The sequence below is a fragment of the Camelina sativa genome, chromosome 1, assembly GCF_000633955.1.
Source record: "Camelina sativa cultivar DH55 chromosome 1, Cs, whole genome shotgun sequence".
Lineage (NCBI taxonomy): Eukaryota > Viridiplantae > Streptophyta > Magnoliopsida > Brassicales > Brassicaceae > Camelina > Camelina sativa.
In genome coordinates this window covers 16831746-16856923 of record NC_025685.1, presented here as the reverse complement: position 1 = coordinate 16856923, position 25178 = coordinate 16831746, and the positions used below count along the sequence as shown (strand labels likewise).

Sequence of the window (25178 nt, the reverse complement as noted above, 5' to 3'; positions counted from 1 at the left end):
TGAATATTTATTCTTAGTTCCATTTACAGTGAAGGGCAAATTCCTTTTTCAAAGAAGATAATTCAAACTACCATCAAAATACATAAGTGAGTTTTTTTCCTCAGAATTTTAATCAAATTCAGTTACACATATTATGTTACAGGTATTGAGGTGGTTGACAACCGCAATTTCCCACTCTCTACATGCGTCTTAACTAACTATTGCTTTGCAAGGAACAATTTGGTACTGGCACCAATGAAGAGACATTTTTCTCGAGTGATCCTCTCAGCCATGCTTGAAGTTTAGGGAGAAGGTGTGTTTGCATTTTTCACATACTTCCAAAACACTGGATGTTTCATTCACGGGAACTTTAATCTATCCTATGGAACTGAAGTTATTACGGAAATCGAGATCACATGTGCAAACTCAACTTGTGCGTAGTGGTTAAAGTTCCTCGGTGTAATGAGATAGTTTTCCTGTTTTTTTTTTCATATGTTTTTTTTTTCATAAATGTATTTTTTATAAGAAATATTGTAGCTTTACGTATCATGCCTTCAGATAAAATAAAACAAGAAAAACATGCCAATATTGTTTTTCAAGAGGAAAGTCAAAATCTCTAGGTACATCTTTACGGTCATTGTAAATTTGTAATGTGTACAAGAACCAATATGGAAACTAAATTTATTACTCTTTTTATTTTTTAATTAAAGTTTTAATGATATTAATTTTTTTAATTCAAAATTTTAAATACATCCAAAATATGTTTGAATGAATTTCAATGCGACTACACTTCTATCAATGTTTTAGTTATTAAAATAGTGAAAATTATCAAAATAAATTAATCAAAAGTAACAAAAAAAATAAGAAAAAATATAAGGAAACATAACCTTTATATGATTAAATACAAAAATTACAGATTCAATAATCATCAAGTTGAAAGTAGATGTATATGTCAAGTTTTACGTATGTGTAACTTCTATAAACTAATTTGAATTTAATATTTCAAATATTTTGAAACAAAAATAAAAAAAATCCATGTTAAACTCATTAATTTTTTTTTTTGGGATATTTATTGATAGTCTCATATACAGTGAAGGGTGACTTCCCTGTACAAATAAGATAATTTAAGTTACCATCCAAATATATAAATGCATGGTAGGAAAGTAAATCATTTTTTCTTGTTAAGAAAACAAAAGGTAAATAAGTAGACAAAGTTTTATGGATCTTATTTGAAGAACCATTCTTCGGTTGCTTGAAAAAAAGTCAAACTTATCTCCGGTTGAAGATTTGTGTAGGTGAAGATAAACTACATTGTCTTCTCAAAATTAATAACTGTGATTTATAAATTTATTTTTGAATATGCATGAGATGGAATTTTGATTGATTTTGAGAAATGTTGGACTCATAAGTTCGATCTTGAGAAAAACTTCTTAGAATTTTTAGCTCTTAATTTGAGAAAATATTTGGAATTTTCTTAATTTATTAGATTTTGATCGAGTCATTTAACATTTCCTGTTAACTAATGAACGTTGACTTAGACATAAAATTGAGGAATAAATTTTCAGATATGGTAGTTAGTTACAAATACTTGGGAACTAAAGTGAAAATTGTTCCCACTAATGCTCGCAACTAATAACTTTTGTTTCAATACTATTTAATCAAAAAAAGTAAACAAACATAAAGAGAAATGCTCTAACCCTCTTTCTCTCATTTATTTTGTTGATCGAAATAAACTTTACAGTAACTCATTAAATAAAATAAGAAAACACAAATATGAGGAATCTTGATCAAGTGGAAACTCAAAAATACTCGTACTAAAGCACGAACTCAAAACTCCAAATATCTAGGTTCAAATATATCTTGATTATAATGTGTATTAGGACCAAAAACTAAACTAAAATTTGTTATTCATTTCAATTTCAAATTTAAAGTCAATGGTATTAATTTGATCACTTCAATATAATTCTATCAAATATATACCCCAGACAACAAATTAAGTTGTTTGAATGACTTTCAATGTGACTACACTTTTAACTATTAATATGTTATATTTTTTTAAAACATTTAAATAATCAAAAGCAAGCAAAATATAAGAAAAATGTTAGCAAAAAATAAGAAAAATATTAGCAAAACATAAGTTAAGTATGAAAAAAATACAAAAATAACATATTTGTAAGTTAACAAATTGAAAGAATATGTGTTTGTAAAGTGTTATCTATTTGTAACGTCAATGTAGTTTGTTATAAAACATAGTGAATTGATCAAATTTTGATAAATAGATATGTTTTTGAAATTTGCCGCTATCTATGTATCTCATCCCAACAACATGAATAACTTTAAACTGACAATTGACCATATTTTGCTGATTAAGTTATGACCATATTTTTACCATATCTAACATGGTCATTTGATTTCTGCACAATGATAAAACATACTTGCATAATTTGGGCAGTGTAAAAAACATTTTACTCCTTTTTAATTATATACATATATTAGTATACGTATTATTTTGAACCTTTTAATATACTCCACTTTGTTTTTGATATGTACCATGAAGGAGATTCACTTCATTGTTTTCTCTTTCTTGGTTGTTGTTATTGCTTCACAAGATGATGAAGGACTTTCAACCGCATACACTTCACTGATCCACTCGGTCGTCCTTTGCATACTTCAAGTGGAAAGGCGCGGAGTGCAACCGCATCAACCACAATCAGTTCTCTCCCTGAACTGGTTGAGGGTTAGCCTCCAAAACAACCAGTTCATTGGCAAAATACCGAGACTTCCAAGACGTAAAAATCATTAACAGACTTGGAAATCAGTTGCTTGGACAGAGGCCAAAGAGACAATGAAATGAGTATTTGGATAATCATTGCAAGTAAAGTCGGAGGAGCACTTGTCTTGATCACCATCATTATCCTGGTTTACATGTATCAACTCAAGAAATCTATTGTGTGAAACATTGAGAATGGTAGAACTAGAGATTTTTATAGGGCGCTGATTAGAGGTGGTGCATTTGATGATAAGGCTAAACATGATCATGATAAAAACTGTTTATACCCTCTTCGTCAAGCCATCAATAATTTCAGTGATGAAAATATATTGGTTCAAGGTGGTTTTGGGGTCGTTTATAAAGGAGTACCACATGATGGCACCACCATTGTTGTTAAGAGGATGGAATTTAGAGTTGTTGATGAAAGGGCGACAAATGAGTTCAACAATGAGATTAGAGTATTTACTAGTCTTCGACACAAGCATTTGGTTCCACTTCTTAGATTTTTCAATGATGGAAATAAGAAGTTTCTTGTGTACAAGTATGTGCCCTAGGAACATCGGCACATCATTTGTTTGAGTGGAGTAATCGTGGTTATACCACTTTGATATGGAATCAGAAGTTATTTATAGCATTGGCTATCGCACATGGTCTAGCCAGAAAAAATTATATTCATAGAGACTTAAAGCCTTCAAACGTACTTATAGGAGATGGCATGAGAGCGAAGATCTCTGATTTTGGTTGTATGAAGCTCATACCCGAGGGAATAGACTCAGTTGAAACAGCAACAGTGGTCAGGAGTCAGGACCATTGGTTATATTGATCCACATTATGTTGGTAAGGTGGATCATCATAAATTAAGTTAATCTTAACTTATTATATGTATAAGCGTTTGTGCAAATAGGTACGAAGAGGGATACAAAAAGGCGGATGTTTATGCCTTTGGAGTGATTTTAGTGGGAATAATCACATGAAGAAAATAAAATGACGATACATTGAGAGAATATGAACAAAATGTAGTCATGTGGTTACATCCTAAGATAAAAGAGACAATGTTCTTGACGTTGATTGATGGTACCATAGCAAGGGACGAATAAACCATTGAGAGCATCAGGAAGATTGCCAAATTGGTCGAATACTGCACATCTCAAGAGGTTGAAAGTCGACAAAATATGTTTTAAACAGTGAACTGGCTGGTTCCTCTTGTGGAGCTTTGGGAGCAGTGAACTGGCTGGTTCCATAGAAAATTTGCATAGGTGGAAAATTGAAGCTGGCGAAGGAACATCTATGGCTTTCTATGGTAATATAATGTATGTCACATGTATGGCTTTCTATGGTAATATAAAATCGCTTGAAAAAATATATTAAAATATTATAAAGAAAATGACATGTTGTAATAAGAGAGTTAACATAATGTATGTCATATAAAGTTGTAACACCCGCCAACCAGAATCCCGGTTTAGGGGATGCATCGATCGATGCAAGTGTTGGTTTGTGCAGAGCGATTAAGTTAAATGCTTTTTTTGTTGCATTTTGCTTTTGGAAAACCCTTGGGTCGGGTATTTAATGGAGAGAAGTCGACAAGTGATGGGGTTTGGCTGTTCTTTGTATTCTTAAAGATTTAGACACGTTTCTGAGTTTTTTGTGAGTTTTAGGAGCTTTCTGGATTATTTTTGGCGTTCTTGGAGAGTGAAGAAGGAGATCTGAGCATGGGTGTCGAGTAGGAGTCGTGGGAAACTTGTTTCTCGTTGTTCTTCACCAATTTTTGTCATACTCAAGATGAGTGCATGACCATGGCTTATCTGGGCACGAGATCTCAGAGTTCTTTGTGTTTCTCTGTGATTTTGGGATGATTTTGCATATTTCTCTGAGTGCTTGTGGATGTGTTGTCGGCCGTTTGCTGATGTTGGAGGAGGATTTTCGGTCGATGACAGCGTCTGAAACTGTCGCTAGGGCAGCTGCATCGTTCTATGCAAGGTGTGCACGGTCGAGGCAGTTGTGAGGATTCACGAGCAGTCGAGGCGATGCATCGGTCAATGCAAGGGTGTGCATCAGTCAACACATATAGGGATTTGGAGAGTTGCATCGTTTGATGCAAGGCGTGCATCGGTCGATGCAAGGAGAGCTGCATCGGTCGACACAAGGGGTGTGTCAGTCGATGCAGACCTAAATCGTTTGTGGTTTGATTGAATTGTTTTCTATTTGCTATTGTTGTTTGGTGCTTGGAGTACTTATTGCTTGTGTGTATAGCCTAGTAGATGGAAGGACTGCCTCACTATGTATTTCTGGTAACACTTACACCTCTCTTTGTATTTTGGCGTAGGTAAAGGCAAAGTGTGATCGTGGAATAAGGGCGATAAAGAGGAGGATGTTATAAAGGCTTGATTGATTGTTTTCTAGATATGGTTAGGTTGCTAGAGTTGAGTCAATAGAACATTGTAGGATGTTGGATTTTGGTTATTGACTAATTTGGTTTATTGGTTATTCATTGTTGGAATTTTTTTGGTTTGATGGTATTCTTTTGGTTATTCACTGTTGTTGATTGATGCTAGCATGTTAGTGGGTATGGTATCAGAGCCCTTACGGTTCTAGATCTACGGTTCATTGTAGCTTTTGTTGTTGATGTTTGGGGTTTCATGCTAGAGTTGATTATTTTATTTAGTCAATTGTGTGTGGCATGGGGTCCTAGAACATCCTCTTCGAGCCTTCAAGTGATTCCACGGTAAGTTGTATTCCTTGTGCAGCTAGGATCGTTTTTGTTTGCTTAGCTTTTTGTTCGTGGTGATACAGATGGTTAGAGGCGGAGCTGTTGCTGGTCGTGGATGCGGTCGTGGTCGTGGTAGGGGTAGAGGCCCAGTTGTCAAAGAGACTATGGACTAGAGTGTGTTAGCGGAGGGCGTCAGCGAGTCACAGGCATTTTGGGAGGGATCATTGGGTGTGGTTGGTAGTGGTACCGATGGGGCCGTAGGAGCTGTTGGAGCCGATGGGGGCGGTATCGGTGCCGGGTTGGCCGGTGGTGCTGGTCTTCCAGGTGTGGGGGTCGCAGCAGGTGGAGCCCCTGGTCGAGATGATTGTATTGTGGACTTGTTGACACAGGTGCTGGAGCAGTTAGCGGGAGCCGTCCTGATGCAAACTCAAGTGGTGCCACCAGTTGCGGTGGAGGTGCCGAATGAGGGATACTGGAGCAGGTGTTCACTCTTAGTATGTCGTTATGCTGCAGGAGATGAGTAGGATCGGTATGACGTTGTTCTCAGGCAATACCGACCTTAGAGTGGCTGATGGTTGGAGGACGAGGCTGGAACGCAACATTTAGTCTCTCAAGTGTCCTGAGGAGTATCGGGTAGACATAGGGGTCCATCACCTGGCAGACAATGCTTATGTGTGTTGGAGATCGGTGACTACCAGGAGAGTGCAGAGGGACATGACTTGGGCTGACTTTGTGGAGGAGTTCAACCGCAAGTACTTTCCTCGATGTGCAAGAATTGATTTGGTCAGTTTCGACAATCATTTCCCAGAAGGAGTATCAGTTTACGGAGAGGTTTACAAGAATTGATTTGGCCACCTATGTCACCAAAGTGCACTTATCTTTTCAGTCAAGGGTCCTGAGAGAACTCCACAATTAAGCATGCTTATGCTGGAGTAGTCTCATGATGGGTGATCTTCTGGGAAATGATTGTCGAAACTGTGCGAGTAAGGACAAAACACATGGAACGATCATGTGGTGATCTGTAGGGACGATAACAAGTCTTAAAAACCTCCCGGACGTAGCCGACCATCTGATATGGATGGGCTCACGGGCCTAGTGAGAGGACATGAGGCCCATTAAAGAAAGTGGGCCCATGGACTGAAAGTGGACATGGGGCCCACTGAAAAGTAGCGGTCAGTGAGTTACAAGTGTTATCAGAGCTGAACCAAGACGAGTGGGCATTCGAGTAGGCTCACACCATCGGGGGTGACGGTCTTGGTGCGCAATGAAGACGTTGTGATCTATTAGTGGGGGTGAATTATGACACCTTGGTTTCCGGAGAGGTTTAAAAGAATTGATTTGGCCACCTATGTCACCAAAGGGCATTTATCTTTTCAGAATAGGATCCTGAGAGAACTCCACAATTAAACGTGCTTATACTGGAGTAGTCTCAAGATGGGTGACCTTCTGGAAAATGACTGTCGAAACTATGCGAGTGAAGATAAAACACGGGAAAATATCATTTGGTGATTTGTAGGGACAGTAACAAGTCTTCAAAACCTCACCGACGTAGCAAACTGACCGTCTGATATGGATGGCTCACGGTACTAGTGAGAAGACTTGAGGCCCATTAAGATAGGTGGGCCCATGGACTGGGAATGGACATGGTGCCCACTGAGAGGTGGCGGTTGAGGCGATACACCCAGGAGGCACTAGATCGGATGGAGGTAGAGTTCATGCAGCTTATGCAGGGGTCTCGCTCGGTTCGTGAGCTGGATATGGAGTTTTAGTCGGCTTTTGTTGTATATGGGCCAAGGAGTCACAGATCCGGAGGTTTTTTAGTGTGCTTCAGGACGACTTGCGGGTCCATTGCAGAGGGCGGAGTTATGCCTCGACAGCGGAGTTGGTTGAGGTCGCAGCTTAGATAGAGTAGGATATGAAAGCTCATGTGATGACAGCTAGTCTGGTGGTTCAGTCGTAGAAGGCTCAGTTTCCTAGCGGTTCCGACAATGGCGGCAAGCCAGCGCAAGGAACCAAGAGGAAGTGGGAAGCTACTCAGAGATCGAGTAGTGCGGGATGCTACGCGTGCGATAGTACGGATCACAAAGTGGTCAACTGTCCATAGAGGGTCAAGCAGCGGGCGGATACCCGAGTTTCTTACCACTGCAGGGAGATGGGCATATCAAGCCTCGTGTCCCCATGTTGCAGTAGATGGAGAGGCGGTGCAGGCTAGAGGGCAGCCAATAGTGCAGCTGGGTGTGTAGCCTGTGGGGCGGATCGAGCTGATGACGCGGGTGTACTCGACCGTGAAGACCGGTGGCACCAGTGCCGGATCGATCACATGTATACCTTCTGAGACTCACACTTGGTCAATTCAGTAGTTCAGATCTAATAATGTTTCCCCTGTGATAGAATGTTAGGGTTCTCAGCACATGAGGTTTGTGTAGGGACCTTGTCGGTGGGAGGGTTTACGTCCCATGTCTTGTTTAATTCTGGAGCAACCCATTGCTTCATTACCCCGTAGTGCGTTGAGAACGCCAATATTAGAGGAGTTCCCGGTGAGAGATCAGGAGTTGTCAGGGTTGCGGGAGGCAAGCTCCTAAAAGTCCTTGGCCGGGCGAGGGACGTGGATATTCAGATCGTGGGGAAGTCGAGGTCGACAGATTTGATTATCAGTCCCGTTGAGTTGTATGATGTCATCCTAGGGATGGATTGGCTGCATCGTCACATGATACATCTGGACTGATACAGGGGTAGAGTGGTATTCGAGCGTCCCGAAGGAAAGTTGGTTTTTAAAGTGGGTGAGACCAACTTAGGGGAGTCTCATGATCTCGGCCATGCAGGCCAGGAAGATGATCGAGAAGGGGCGTGAGGCTTACCTGGTTATGATTTCGATGCTGGAGATAGTAGTGCAGTCTTCTGTTGGAGGTATTTGGGTGGTAGAGGAGTTTGAGGATGTCTTCCAGTCGTTGCAGGGGTTACCACCATCTCGGTCTGACCCTTTCACGATTGAGTTGGAACCAGGGACAACGCCGTTTTCCAAGGCGCCCTTCAGGATGGCTCCAGCAGAGATGGCAGAACTGAAGAAGCGGCTGGAGGATTTACTGAGAAAGGGTTTCATCTGTCCTAGTTGTTCACCGTAGGGAGCATCATTGTTGTTTGTTAAAAAAAATGATGGGAGTTTCTGCTTGTGTATCGACTATCGGAGTCTAAACCGGATCACTGTGAAGAACAAGTACCCTCTCCCAAGAATTGATGAGTTGTTGGATCAGTTGAGGGGTACTACTTGGTTCTCCAAGATCGACTTGGCATCGGGTTACAATCATATCCCGATACATGAGAAGATGTTAGGAAAACTGCCTTCAGGTCGAGATATGGGCATTATGAGTTTGTGGTGTTGCCGTTCGTTTTGACGAACGCGCCAGCAACGCTTATGAGATTGATAAACAGCATGTTTCAGGTTCCTGGACGTGTCTGTCATCATTTTCATAGACGATATCCTGGTATATTCCAAGAAATTTGAGGAGCATGCAGTTCATCTAAGAGCAGTTCTGAAGAAGCTGCGGGAGCAGAAGTTATTTTCTAAGTTGAGTAAGGGCAGTTTCTGGCAGCGGGAGATGGGGTTCTTAGGTCATATTGTTTCATCGGAGGGGGTTTTAGTGGACCCAGAGAAGATTAAAGCCATCAGGGAGTGGCCAAGACCGCAGAGTGCCACTGAGATCAGGAGTTTCCTGGGATGGGCGGGCTACTACAGAAGATTCGTTCTGGGTTTTGCGAGTATGGCACAGTCGATGACCAAGCTTACAGGGAAGGGTTGTTTCAAAAGTCAATTGAAAAAAATTACACTAAAATATTAAAGAAAAATGATACATATCGTAATAAATAATATAATGTATAAATATACAAAAATATTATAAAGTAAAATGACACATATCACAATAAATAATATAATGTATATCATATAAAATCAATTGAAAAATTATACAAAAATATTATAAAGAAAATGACGCATGTTGTAAAAAGAGAGTGTGACATGGCAACTTCTTACAATTTGTCAAAATAGAACCTTACTTTATTATTATTAAAGAAAAAAATATTATTATTTTAAATAATTAATATGCAATCAATTGTTACATTTTAAAGAATTAATATGCAATCAACTCTCATATTCTCTATGAATAACCTAATCAAATTAATATGAGAGTTACAAAATATGTGATAAAATATGAAATTTAATAAAATATGTGAGAAGGTTCATAAATAAATACATTTATTATTTTGCAAATATAAATAGTTACAATAACTAATAATATATTATATGAGTTCCAAGCAAAGAAAATTATATAATATAAAAATCTACTTTTGTTTTAATTAAAATCAAATTGCAAAATATCATGTTAATTATTTCTATTAAAGTAAAGAAATAGAAGAGAAAATCCTTATTTTGGACAGAAAATATGCTACACAAATTAAAAATAAATTGAACATCTTATAATCTATACTATCAAATTAGATTTTGTCTTAAATATAAACTAGGTAGTAACCCGTGCTACAGCATGGGACAAAATATTTTCATATAAATGGTGAATTCGTAAAATGAAGAAAATTATATTAACACAAGTGTTATAGCACATGTGCGTTAATTTTCATTTAAATTAAAAAAAATTTGAACCTAGACATATTTACTCTAGAACTTGAAGCACGTCCAGTTCCGTCCCATTCCCTCACTTCCTAACTCATCTCATCTTGTCCCGTCTCATCTCTTCTTGTCTCATCTCGTACTGTCCCGTATTCCTCATAATTTTTTGTCTTATGTTCGTTCTCTTTTAAATAATTACTCGTTAGACAATATTTACTAAAAGAGATTGGGTAAGAAATTTAGAAAGAATACCAGAGTTCTCCGTTAATTTTTTTAATTTAGTTAGTCGAAATTATCTAAAAAATTATAATTTTCAAAAACTATATAATTATTTTTAAAATACCCGTATAGTCAATCCTAATCCAAATTAGTGAAAGCTTAATACTTGAATTTATCTGTCAATATTTTTTATTTTGTACTTTAATCTAAAATTTATGTCTCCTCATAACTGTTCTCTATAATAATTATCCATTATAGAACTTTTATTAAAAAAAAGTTTGGCTAAAACATTTAGACGAAATACATGAATTCGCCATCTGAATATTTAATTTACATTTAGTTAGTAAAAAAATCATAATTCTCAAAAACTCTCAAAATATTTTCAAAAATACTTATATTATTTTTTATGAAATATTTTATAATTAATTTGACAATCAATAATTGTGTTATTTATATAGGAAATGGTGAGATTGAGTAACAGACAATTTATTTGACAATCGATAACATTGAGTAACATATAAGTTTACATTGATAATAACTACATTATCAAAAAAGTAGGATCCAAATATTCGGGAAAACTTTATTTAATAACTCATAAGATTTGGAACAAAACCAAGGTCAGCGAAAATTGTAAACCAAGTTAATATCAACTTATTAAATCCTTGATATGAACAAAATTAGGATTAAAAATTATGAAAATAATAGTTTATTTTCATATTTTAGTTTATTCATCAAGTTCATAAATTGATTTAGGGTTATACGTTTTAGTTGTATAAGGATATCCACTAATACTCGTTACCCATATTCATTCCGTCTCGGGAAAAGTACCTTTAATCTTAGGATCGAGTAAAGAGTAATATAATTTTATTACCTCAGGGTAAATGTTGAATATCAAGTATTCATTTTTTTTAATATCCATCATATTATCCGACCCTTTATTAAATTCATTACTTGATCCCTAAATACCCATTTTAAAATGTTTATTATATTTACTAATGTATTATAAATAAATCTTAAAAGTGTTTTAGAATGACTTTAAATATAAAATCGAATATTTATTTTTTGTAAACAAATCTAAATATATTTGTTATGTTAGTGAATAAACAATTTATTTGAATACACATCTTAATTAATACGATTCTCATTAACTTCAAAAAAACTGTTACTTTCAATTATGTTTTTATTATTAATTATAGTTTTTTAATTCATACTACATATTGTGAAAAAAAAATTATTCTAAAAAATACTGAATATATGGATTGAAAAATATATAAAACATAAATTTTTATAGATCTTGTTTATATTATTTTCTATTTATTAATGTAATAAGGGTATGACTGAATAAAGGAAAATCATTGGCACATCACATTCTTGAAAGATGAGATCAATTTTTTTAGCGCAAAAGATGAGATCAAATTAAAAGAAGAGAATCCAACAAACTTTTCGTGCAAAATTCAAAATCAAATTAATTTAAGAATTTAGATATAAAATTAGTAGTAGTCGGAAGCATTATTGAGGGATTCTTTCATTTCCCAACTAAGGCTAAACAAGGAATACCAACGAGGAAGTAGCTCTCAAGCACAGCTTTCGCAGATACTGGGGATAAGTATAAATATGAAAACATTATATAAGAACATTATATATGATGCATGTACCTTATTTTTTAAGTACGACTAACTGATTAAGTAACATTTGATTCTGACAGTAACATTTGTACCTTTTTAAGTTTAGTGGAGAGGATGATGCATCATATGATGTTCGTCATATTTTTCCAAAGATCTCAAAATCGTAATCTGCAGCATAACATAAGTATAACAATTAACCGTTTGAAAGAAAACCAAACATGAAAATCATATAACTAAAAAAATGATTATTGCTCTTTAAGGGGTGTCTTCATCATCCTTTGATTCTGACACTAACCACCAGAATCAAAACCACCGGCTATCGAATCTCAATTCATCCATCATCTTATATTTGTGGTCAAGAAAATCAGATTTGGATATGAATTCGAATTGAAAGTGGAGGGATTTTATTCATAACAAAAAAAACAAAAAAAAAATCAAAAGCAGCAAAGAAGCGCCGACGGCAAAACCGGCCATCACCGCTGTGGAAGGCGAGCGATGCCGGAAGATTTTTTTTTTACTATAAAGTTGCCGAAAGATTTTTTTTTTACTATAAAGTAAGTTGATTGCTTGATGAGTTAAAATAGCTAATGATACTCTATATTTATAGAGAACTTAGATAATTGTGATATTATGTTAGATCGTCTGTTGAAAAACTTGGAGAGAAAGCAGAATATCTTAGATAAGATCAACCATTTAAGTATTTTTAATTATTTATTTTTAATTATTTTAAAGTGGAATGAATGATACCAAAGTTTTAAGGAAGATTATAAGATATTTGAAGATTATTTGATTGTTATGATTGAATGATTGTTTATGATTAAATATTTGATGCAATTCCGTTTAGGAAATAGCCATAAAATTCGAATATGTAGTTAATACAGTGGAATAAAGAGAGAATATGATTTTTATATCTTTTCAAATTATCGTGTATTTTTTTAAAAACAAATTAATTAGGTCATAAATCCAATGGCATACACTTGTAATTTCTTACAAAACAAATGTTTATTAGTTAAACAACTTTACAAATAATAGTAGAGATAATATAATGTATATCATATAAATTTAATTGAAAAAATACACTAAAATACTAAAAACAAAATGACACATGTCGCAATAAATAATATAATGTATGTCATATACAATCAATTGAAAAAAAATATACCAAAATATTATAAAGAAAACGACACATATTGTAATAAAAGGGTTAATATTGCTAAGTCAGTTTAGCTTCAGAGAAAACATTGTCGATCCTACAATATTCAGTCTCAACACTAGAACATGATCAGGTGCCTCTTAAAATATTATGATATTTAATATAATCCCGGTAGCCTAAATCCATGAGGCAAGTAGTGTTAGAAGAATATCAGCTTCTAATCTTGTTCTCCATAAACAAACCATGAATCAATGTGCTTTAAGTGTGAAACGTCGCAAAATCTGACTCCAAATTTTCATTATTACTAAAACCAACCAATATTCGAGATATAAAGTGACAATTGTAGGCTTAGTTTCAAAATCTACATGATCCCAATAACTTCTTCAACTTCCCTTGCACAATGCATCGAAACACTCTTTGAGATTCGACTTTTTGATAACAAACTTAGAAATTTTAAAGCAGTTACAAGTTTCAACCAAAAATTCTTTTATTTTCTCTATGGCTTCATCCACCATTCTCATCGACAACACACTCACTGTCTAGTATCAAATTATTAGTCTGAAACGGCAAGACAGTTAGACCATCTCCAATGCAAAGAGTTCAATAAATTATTGGATCATCGACAACACACTCACTGTCTAGTACCAAATTATTTGGACCCTTTGCATTGTACTAGACAGCTGTCTAATAATTTATCTAATATCGTCGGTCACAGTTGCACCGAATGGCTTGGGTCCAACATGAGCTGTGCCTGGGGAGCTGAGTTCTCCTCTTTGAAATCTTGCAATGGCACAGCTCATGTTGGACCCAAGCCATTCGGTGCAACTGTGACCGATGTTCCATCCCGGGATATACCAAAATCAGCTAATCTCCGGTTACCTTGTAATGGAACAAACTGTAGTGCTCCTCCAAAATCCCAACAAGGTGGGATCCTTATCGGTTTGGTTGTCTCGACCATTACCTTGTCCGCTGTTAGCATCCTCTTGTTCACGCATTATCGTAGATGCAAACAGAAGCTCTCAACAACTCCGTAGGAGGAGGCTTTAGGACGAACAATGGTTCTTATACCAAAGGTTGGGATCCACTTTCAGACAATAGGAACCTCAGTGTCTTTTCTCAACAAGTTATCCAGAGCTTTTGATTCAGCCTAGAAGAGGTTGAAACCGCTACACAGTATTTCTCAGAAAAAGCAACTTCTCTGCGACTTACAAAGGAATCTTGAGAGACTGTAGCGATCAAACGGTTAAGTAAAACCAGTTGCAAATCCGAAGAACCAGGGCCGTGCCTATGAGTTAAAAAAAAGGCATTTGCCTTAGGCCCCCTAATATTAAGATTTTATTGGCCTTCTAATTGGTCCCCAAATTTAAATAATTATTTGATATATTAGTAAAATATATATTTTCAATGTTCTTTTTCTTAAGTTTCAAAAATTTGTTTAATATATTAAAAAGTATCTCTATTTATCTCTAGTATTTTACAATATATACTTTTAAAAATTATTGTATTTTCGTAGATATAAAGTGTTAATTAAGAAAATAGATTTAAAAATTGTATAATATTATATATTTATAGTATATAACATAAAGTTTTATTTTCATAGATTAAAAACAAAGTACTAATTATCTATAATTTATTATAAAAAATATATCTAATTTTAGTTATAAGTTATAACATTTTTGATCACGAAAATGTATAAATTTTTATTTTTTGCCTTAGGCCTCCGGGAGTCTAGGCACGACCCTGCGAAGAACCTGAGTTGCTTCTGGTGACCCCAATTCTTTGAGCACCAAGGGCATTAACCTCCAATGCAAAATACTCCCGGTTGGTTGAATACATACAGCCCACACACCAATCATAGAAAACATAAGATGAGAAAACTTACATCAACATAGGCTGCATACTGACTCAAAGAACCCTAATTACGGACAACAATTCCCAATTCAAATAATCCTAATATTAATCACAACCCTAATTCATCTAGATCTTACCAGATACGAGGTGTACTAGCTCTCCAAGATACGAAAACGGCAGCGTAACGCTTAAAGAAGAAAGCCCGAAGCTGGCAGCTCACTAGCAAGTTAAATTAGCCCATCTCTGTTTTTCTTAACCGACTAAAAAATCGTAAAAATATATTCACGAAAATATAATGGTAACTAGGTCTCTTTAGTACGTGTCGTGTATATATAGCTAGGTTTAGGTTTATGTAGGTCTTAAATACAAGTTTTTAATATATCTCTTTATTCGTTCGATCCGCAAATCATGAATTCATCATCTGCTCTCATATCGATTGATCTCATCAAGGAGATCTTGTCGAGACTGCCTTCAAAGTCAGTCGCGAGGTTTCGTTGCGTGTCGAAGCTATGGGCATCAATGTTGGTTAGTCCATATTTCAAGGAGTTGTTCCGGACCAGGTCCTTGGCTAAGCCACGCCTCTTATTCACCATCGTAGAACATGATAAGTGTCGCTTCTTCTCGTTGCCTCAGCTTCACAACCCATACGAAAAGTCGTCGTCGACTCTTTTAGCAGCCGCCGAATTTCATGTGAAGTTCCCTCGAAAGATCCTTCATAATAGACTCCGACGATATTTTCAACATAGATACGCCTCTGGTTTGATCTATTTCTATGGTGCTACGTACGACGAAAATGTTGTGATATGTAAACTAAGGTATCTACGCCTCTGGTTTGATCTAGATGATAAATGGACGAAAATGTTGTGATATGTAAACTAAGGTATCTACGTACAACGAAAATGTTGTGTACTTTATTAAGTATACAATTCTTATTAAGTATTTCTATGGTGCTACGTACGATTTTGTTAACCGACTAAAATCGGAACATATATATTCAGGAACTGTAATGGTAGCTAAGGTATCTTGCTAGTTGCTAGGTTTCTCTAGGTCTAAGTTTTTAACTATATATCTCTTTCTCCGTGGGATCGCAAATCATGTTTTCATTATCTCCCATATCATCAACTAATGATCACATCCTGGAGGAGATATTGTCGAGATTGCCTTCAAAGTCGGTCGTGAGGTTTCGTTGCGTGTCAAAGCGATGGGCATCAATGTTGAGTAGTCCATGTTTCAAGGAGCTGTTCTTGACCAGGTCCTTGGCTAAGCCACGCCTCTTATTCGCCATCGCAAAAAACGGCAACAAACAAGTAGACGTCCCTGTGTGGAACTTCTTCTCGCTACCTCAGCTTGAGTATCCATATGAGCAATCATCGTCGTCGACCCTTGTAGCAGCCGCCGAATTTTATGTGCGATTCTCTCCAAACAAAGTACGGATCAATCATCTTACTAACCTAAAATATTTTTCATGCGGCTACGCCTCTGGCTTGCTCTATATGTATGGTGATCGATACCAAGCTAGACCTGTGATATGTAACCCCATCACGGGACGGTATGCGATCTTACCTTATCGGTATACCTACAGAAAGGCTTATAGCTTTTTCGGGTTTGAACCGATTGAAAAGCAATACAAAGCATTGTCCATGGCTTATCCATCTGGTCCTGGTCATCATAAAATTCTTACATTTGAAGAAGATGGAGATTTGATGTGGAGAAGGATCAAGTGTCCCTTACGACATGATATTAAGAGTGATGGGGTATGCATCAATGGGGTTTTGTATTACTTGGCTGATACGTCGGAATGTGCTCATGTTATGACGTCTGATTATATGATAGTTTGCTTTGATGTTAGGTCTGAAAAGTTCACCTTTATTGATGTAGAAAGGTTTTGTCGATTGATAAACTACAAGGGCAAATTAGCTGTGATTTTTTGGGAGGATGATGAAGACATTTATGAGAAGTATCATTTGGATTCGGATGTCTACATTCATATGGAGAATCGTCGTCTCGATGCTGATCCCACTAATGAGTTACGTGTGTGGGTTTTAGAGGATGTTGGGAAACAGGAATGGTCGAAATATGAATACACTTGGACCGATGATAGATTCTTCCGTCGTCACGTTTCCGTAGTTGGAGCGACTGCTTCGGGTGAAATAGTGTTTTCGATGCGCAAGTATAGATCTAACCAACCGTTTTATGTTTTCTATTTCAATCCTGAAACGAAGACACTCCAACGTTGTTAGGGGTAGGCCTGTAACCTAACAAAAGGCCCAGTCCATGAGAAGGCCTAATTAAACCTTCAGGAAGGGAAGGGATATTTTGGTCTTTGTAATGGACGAACCGACACAGTTCCCTATAAAAGCGGGCGCACGGCATTCGCCAAAAGAAGGCTTTTTCACCCGTTAAAAGGTTAAAAGAAAGGGATCTGATGACTCGTCCACTTTAACTCGTCTGTTCTAAACTCGTTCATTACTTGCTGACTCGTCTAAGTTGTATTGTAACCCGTTTTTTGTGCTTCGACACCATTAATAGAAGAAAACTTCGACCATCCTTTTACCGAACTTAAACATTCTAATTGTGACCGATTTGGACATCAACAATTTGGCGCGCCAGGTAGGTGGGAACCAAGTCGAAATCTTCTTTGAAAGTTTGAAGAACGGACCTACAACAACTAGACGAGATGACTATTGTTATCAAAGAAGGAAGTAAGGAAGCTGGTTCGTCAGGTGGAACGACCACTCCAGCGGCGGGTCAAGGGGAACAAACCACACTCCCAACTCCGGACGCCCCAAGAAAGATTGCGGCGACAGAGAGCCCAGGGACGTTCGTCATTGCGACAAACTTTACCAGCCCGGCGACCAAAGAGCCAACGCCGAGCCCTGCGCAGCTTGCATTGCTCAGCAGCCAACCCGTTTCCAGCATAGACGAGCTCTTTCGCGGGATACTGATGCGTCTCGACCAACAAGAAAAACGAACTAACACTCGGTTAGACGCGCTGACTACAGCACAGATCAACTCACAGGACGAGATCAATCATCTCCACTCCACTAGGCAAAATTTGGCAAGTTTCATCCCAGCCAGGACGACGCTAGAAACAAGTGTACAAGGAGGTCAACGAGAGCGCAATCCCGCCCCAAGCGTCGACGAGCGAGACAATGGGACAAAGGACACCGAGCTGAAAGAAATTCAAGAGAAATGGTAACAGTCTTCCATAGAGCAACAAGTAAAGCACCTGAAGTGGATCTCATGCTCGAAGCAACGCAACGAACCCCGTTGTCTAAAAGACTCGCTACTACGGCGGTAAAACGTGCAGTCAAGCCAAGGTTGGGCTATTATGACGGCATGGTCGATCTGCGAGACTTCTTGCTTACCTTCGGCGTATCCCTCGGCCCTCTACAGTTCAGCCCGACGGAATACAATGCTGGAGCCTGCCAGGTCTTTGCCGAGCATTTGACAGGAACCGCTTTAAGCTGGTTCTCAAGACTCCCATCTGGGTCAATCGATAGTATCAAGGATCTGATAACTGCATTTTTAAAGCAATTCTCTGTTCTAATGGAAAACAAGAACTCTCATGCCGACCTATACGTCCTGACTCAACAACGAAATGAATCACTCCGGTCTTTTATTGGATGCTTTAGAGAGGTCGTCGTCAATGTCTCAATCCCAGACGCGACTGCTATCATTGCACTCAAGAACGCACTTTGGTACGAGTCTCGATTTAAAGAAGAGCTATCTTTAACTCATGTGGAAACCATAGCTGACGCCCTGGGACGAGCCGCGAAACATATCGAGCTTGAAGAAGAGAAAGTGGTCAACGCCAAGAAACACTCCGGCGAAACAAGCAGCCAGTAATCACAGCTCCGAAAGTCGAATATGTCGAGCCACGACAACACTTTACCAGAAATCAAGATCGAACTCGTCGAACTTTTGCGATCGGCGAAAATAAATACATCCGGAAGGAAGGAGGTGAGAGCAGCGTGACCCAGTATTGTGATTATCACCAAAGTGCCACCCACGCGACTGAGGAATGTCGTTACCTCCAAACGATCCTGATGGAACGATACAAAAAAGGGACGATAGTCATCAAATCTGACAGAAGCAAGACGACCCGGCCCGGTAACAGCGACATCAAGCAAGCTGAGAATATCGCTCGAAAATTTGTCAAGGATTCCAAAACCTTCGCCGATCAAAGCGAAGATGAAATGGAAGCTCCAGGCGCCATCAGTCATGAAAAACGGCAACGACCAGACCGACAAGCCGACCAGCGCCCCCCAACCATAAGACGAATAAACATGATCATGGGCGGATTAACAGGATGTAATGACTCGGTCAGGTCAATAAGAGACTATACTAAGTAGGCTGAAACAAGGAAGTCGTGGCCTTCAAAAATCAGCTCCGAAAACGCAACGATTTCCTTTGACAATAACGACCTAGAAGGTTTGGATCTGCCGCACAACGATCCCCTGGTCGTCGAACTACTGATCGGCGAAAGCGAGGTCACGAGAATTTTGATCGACACCGGAAGTTCGGTAAACGTGATCTTCAGGAATGTCCTGGCACAAATGGAGATCGGAAAGAGTGATGTCAAACCAGAATGCCATTCTTTGACCGGTTTCGACGGGGATCATATCATGTCAGTCGGCACCATCGATCTGCCAATTTTTGTGGGAACCATGGTCAGGTATTTCAGGTTCGCCATCATCGACAAGTCTACCATCTACAACGTAATCCTTGGGACCCCGTGGATCCATAAAATGAAAGCAGTACCATCGACGTATCATCAGTGCGTCAAATTCCCAACCCCGAAAGGTATATATACGCTGTGCGGAAACCAACAGAGTGCAAGAGACTGCTTCCTGATCGAACACAGGATTCGCACGGGAAAGAAGTTATAGCAATCAAAGCAGCGGGTCGGCGACGACAGCTCGTCACCGACCGACGGAAAGCCGACCCCAATTCAGCAGGGCGTCGCTGCGACAGAAGAAATATGTTTGGACGACACTGACAAGAAACGGTGTGTGAACATCAGAACAGAGATAACCCCGGTCATGCGAAGCGAGCTAATCCTTTTTCTCAAAACAAATATATCGACATTCGCATGGACTGTAACTGACATGAAAGGAATCGACCCAACCGACATTCGCATGGCCTGTAACCTAACAAAAGTCCCAGCCCATGATAAGGCCCAAATAAACCTTCAGGAAGGGAAGGGGTATTTTGGTCTTTGTAATGGACGAACCGATACAGTTTCCTATAAAAGCGGGCGTACGGCGTTCGCCAAAAAGAGGCTTTTTCACCCGTTAAAAGGTTAAAAGAAAGGGATCTGAAGACTCGTCCACTTTTACTCGTCTGTTCTAAACTCGTTCATTACTTGCTGACTCGTCTAAGTTGTATTGTAACCCGTCTTTTGTGCTTCGACACCAATTAATAGAAGAAAACTTCGACCATCCTTTTACCGAACTTAAATATTCTAGTTGTGACCGATTTGGACATCAACAAACGTATTGAGATCCAAGGTTTTGGTGAAACTTTTAAGAAATGTTTTAGCGTTCGCACTTTTGTAAACCACGCAGGTGATTTTGATGCTAATGATTTAAAACTACTCAAGTCAGTCCATCCTCCATTGGTGAGCGCAGGATATGTAGAATCATCAGATGCAGATTCAGACTAAGAAGTGAGAAGGGACAAGGAGAATAAGATAGGGATGATCAGTGGAGTTAGGTGAGAGCATTGGGAAATTAGCTAGGCATGTCATTTTGTGCTCTTATCTGTACATACGTTTTTATTGTCAACCTTATTTATCTATTCGTTTATCCTCCTTCTGATATATCCCTTATTATTTTTATTATTATAATAAATCAAGTTTTATTTCAAATCTAAGTGTTCGTCATTGAAATCCATGCTTGGAGATTTAATCTAAGTTTACATACTTGAAGCTTTGGTTGCTGTATTGCACAGAAATATAGTGATATTTCTTTCTTTAACGATCGAGCTTTCTTCATTTTGATATCAAGAAGATGATTTTGTTGCTTCTCTTAGTTGTCTCTCTACTTTACTTTTAATCTTTGATTCTTCCAGATGAGATCTGTGGTCTGTTGTTTTTACAAAGTCTTGTTGGGTTTATCATTTCTGTGTGATAATGACACTAATTTCACGGTGAGATTTGAAACTTTGGTCTCAAATACTTAGATGCAATGTGTAAAAAGTTCTACCAATTTCTGGTTTATATTAGTCTCAGTCTTGGCTCTTCATGGTTCTTAAATTATGCAGAATTTCTTGGTAGCTTAGTTTTGACAGGTTGAAACATTTGGTTCTCTGTATCAGTAGGTCTTGTCTTAAAAATCTTGTCAGCTGTCTACTTTGTTTATCTGTTTTTGGGGTCTCCAATACATGGTTTTGTTTCTTATCAGTTCTCTGTCTGAATGCGAGAGGATCTATGCTTTATTTTTCAACTTTGTTTCCTGTGTAGATAAGGATCTGTCCTCTGTTCTTTTTTTTTCAACATCTTGTTGGATTTGTCATTTGGCTGTGATCATATCAAAAATAAAGCATGGTGGAAATGGAATTTAGTATCCAGCTTTTGATACCAAAGTTATTTCTCTAACGTTAAACTAACATCAAAACAAGTAGGGGATGAGTTGGACGGACACAATTTTGTATAGCAACAAGACAATTATGGTATCAGATTCTTATTCTTGTGATAAAGGAATCATCTTTGCCTTGCCTTGGTCCTTGTTAATCTTATCCTCTTCCTTACCGAATCTTTTTCTCAACATGAAGCCTAAGTTGCCCTGGAATAAAGTTGCAAGGTTTCTTTCTTCAACGCCAAGACTCTCTCTCTCTCTCTCTCTCTCTCTCTCTCTCTCTCTCTCTCTCTCTCTCTTTTCCCCCAAAGGAATCATCTTTTTGCAGTATATAAATTGTGGGATCTGATCTGAAGAGTTCCCCTGAATCCCTCTCCCAAGAAAAGATTGGTAATCTCAAATCAAACATGTCAAACGTGAGCTTTCTTGAGCTGCAATACAAGCTCTCTAAGAACAAGATGTTGAGGAAGCCTTCAAGGATGTTCTCCAGGGACAGACAATCATCAGGCTTGTCTTCACCCGGACCAGGAGGCTTTTTTCAGCCTTCTGTTAATGAGATGAGACGCGTTTTCAAGAGGTTTGATACGGACAGTGATGGAAAAATATCTCAGACTGAGTACAAGGTAGTGCTGAGAGCGCAAGGACAAGAGAGGGTTATCGAGGACGTGCCCAAGATCTTTAAAGCCGTGGATCTGGATGGTGATGGGTTTATTGATTTCAGAGAGTTTACTGATGCATATAAGAGAAGCGGAGGGATTAGGTCTTCCGATATACGCAATGCTTTCTGGACTTTTGATTTAAACGGGGACGGGAAGATAAGCGCAGAGGAAGTGATGTCAGTTCTAAGGAAGCTTGGGGAGAGATGTAGCTTAGAGGACTGCAAGAGGATGGTGAGAGCTGTTGATGCAGATGGAGATGGACTGGTTAATATGGAAGAGTTCATGAGGATGATGTCTTTCAACATCCTCTGAACAGACCTCTTTCGTTCTCTCTGTTATTGTAATTAAATATCATTCTTCATTCAATCCAATTTCAAAAACATGAAATCTTGTTACTTTGAATCGACATAATCTCCAATGTTCTTCCAGAATCCAGAATAAGACCAAATAATATAAGATATAAAGCATGAACTTATGCAAAAGTTAGTACATAAACTGAATACCTCAAGTAAAAGCTCAGATGAAATTTGTTACAGCGTAGCAAATACTATTCCATTCCCAACTGGTAGCAGAGTTCTGGCAAGAGCTTAGAGCGCTATACATGATCCGAAACAAAGGCACATAAAACGCTGCTCTACCAGTAATCACCACAAGAACATTTACCGGCTTTGAAGTGATGGAAACGTTTGTTGTCTCTCACAATCAACTCCCTACCAATGATTTTGGACATGATCTTGATAAAGTTGTGACAGTCCCCACAAACACGGAGATTCTTAATGATTGTGAGGGTCTTCCGAGGTGGTGTGCATATGATACCATAAGCAATTGCTAACCTCTCACTGTGGTAGAGTAGAGCCTGTTCTTTGGCCTCTTGATCGATATCATGAAGAACAAATCGTGTGTCTGGAACATAAACCACTCCCTTCTTCGCAGCCATCTCCTTCGCTTCATCCTTGTAAAACGTCAGATTCCGGAACTCAAGGATCCTACTCTTACTAGTAACCATATTTGTTTCCTTGAATGATTTGGGTGGAGGGGTAGGAATCTTGTTGGTCACAGCCTTTGAAGGATCAAGATCAACCATCAATTCCTCAGTGTAATCCTCTAAATCGATATCTCCATGTAGCCGAGCATAGTTCCTCATAGCTTCCCAGAACTCAGCTGTGGGTTCAAACGGAAGGTCACGGATGTATTGCTCTGCCTCAACAAGATGTCCACATTTACCAAGAACACCTAAAACACCCAAATAATGTTCTGTACTCGGAGCAATCCCATACTCGTTTTTCATCGAATCAAAATGCAGAAACGCTTCTTTAATCCCTCCCACAGTAGCACAAGCCAAGAAAACAGAAAGGAAAGTCTCCTCATTGGGCTTCAACCCTTGTTTAGCCATCTCCTCAAACAAATGCAACGCATCATCTCCCATTCCGTTATCACTATACGCACGCATCATCAAATGCCAAGAATCCATATCTTTATCAACCATATGATCAAACACTCTCTTAGCATCAGTAACACTACTACACTCCCCAAACATACCAATCACAATATTGTTCAGTTTCGGATCACCTCTAAACTTAGACTGCAGGAAATGATCATGTACCTTCTTAGAATGCTCAAGCGACTTCAGATTCGCACAAGACTCAAACAACAGAACAAAACATTCTCTATCAGGCATAGCTCCCTTATCAAGCAACTCAATCGCATCTTTATATAGCCTACGCTGACACAAGCTCATCACCTCTTCAACACTAGGTGGAGCAGCTACCTCATTCCTCTGCTGATTCATCTGGTTAGGGACCTGATTCAAGCTTCTTGGTGGTTGCTGCTGCTGCTGCCGCTGCGGAGGGTAATACTGACTCTGAGGACTTTGCTGAACATTCTGATTCTGATATTGAGGCCTTGGACCACCGTACTGAGGCCTTTGTCCACCGTATTGAGGTCTGTTCCCACCGTACTGAGGATTCTGCTGACTCCATTGATTAGGGTTTTGTGGAACTCGTTGATTAGTGTTCGTCTGATTCTGATAACCTTGAGAATCGAAGCTTTGAGGTGGAGGATACGCCCGTTGTTGTTGAGACGGTGATCCAGACTGAGGATTCTGGTAGTAATCGTTCGTGGCGGCGGATGTGCTAAGGTTTCTGATCGGAAGCGAGTTTAGGGTACCGGAGCAGTGGAATTGAGAGGAGAATCTGGGAAATGATGAACGTACTTGGAGAAGAGAACCTATTGTGACGATCTTTTGGGTTCGTGCGCAACGAATCGCCATGAGAGAAGACATTTTTGGGGGAGGATGTGGTTGTGGAAGTGGTAAAGATTAAAACCCTGTGAAATGCAAAACCCTAGTCTGGAAAAAATGAGAGAGATTGGGGATGAGAATATTCGCAGGAGGAAAGAAAAATAATATCATAAGATTTATATTTGGGCCGAGTTGGGCTAAGATATTGCAACTTTACCTTCTTTGAGTTTTTTTTTTCTGGGTACTACAGTAAAACCTTAATAAATTAATGCTCTATAAATTAATAAGCACTATAAATTAATAAATTTTGCTAGTCCCAAGTTGAGATAGTGTAAAAAATAACAAAATTCGATAAGATAATAAGATAATAATTTTTTTGAAATCCCCATGTAAAATATGGTCCCAATAATATCATAAATTAATAATCATGTAAATATATATATATATATATGCTGATATAGTAAAGTATGTTTCCCTTAAACCTCATATCTATAAAATAATTGTTATATTTGTATCTTCATAACATTTCATAAAACAGCTAAAACATTTAAAGTTTTCAATTTCTAAATATGCAACATTTACATTTTGATAGTTTGATAGACTATTAAAATATGATAATTGATATTTTTATTCATAAATTTGAATATTTATGTCATGTGTATAAGTGAATTTATCTACAATATTTGTAATTCATTGTCAATAATATTTTTTAATTATTTCAAATTTAATTCCAATACCATAAAATTTGCAACATCCAAAATTATAATCTTATTTTGC

The 25178-nt window shown here is 38.0% G+C and overlaps 3 protein-coding genes and 1 pseudogene across 3 annotated transcripts; 3 read left to right on the top strand and 1 right to left on the bottom strand.

Annotated features, from left to right (window-relative positions):
• Positions 3465-3930, top strand: LOC104708922 (annotated as a pseudogene).
• On the top strand, positions 15331-20590 carry LOC104708912 (F-box protein At2g15640-like). The gene is made up of 3 exons (XM_010425572.1): positions 15331-15637; positions 16354-17154; positions 20394-20590. Exons 1-3 carry the CDS (start codon positions 15331-15333, stop codon positions 20588-20590), a joined length of 1305 nt encoding a protein of 434 aa, XP_010423874.1.
• On the top strand, positions 21621-22568 carry LOC104792760 (calmodulin-like protein 1). Its single transcript, XM_010518984.2, has one exon. The coding sequence runs from the start codon at positions 21911-21913 to the stop codon at positions 22472-22474; it is 564 nt and encodes a 187-aa protein (XP_010517286.1). The 5' UTR covers positions 21621-21910; the 3' UTR covers positions 22475-22568.
• Positions 22601-24533, bottom strand: LOC104792769 (pentatricopeptide repeat-containing protein At2g15690-like). The gene has a single exon (XM_010518996.2). The coding sequence runs from the start codon at positions 24441-24443 to the stop codon at positions 22797-22799; it is 1647 nt and encodes a 548-aa protein (XP_010517298.1). The 5' UTR covers positions 24444-24533; the 3' UTR covers positions 22601-22796.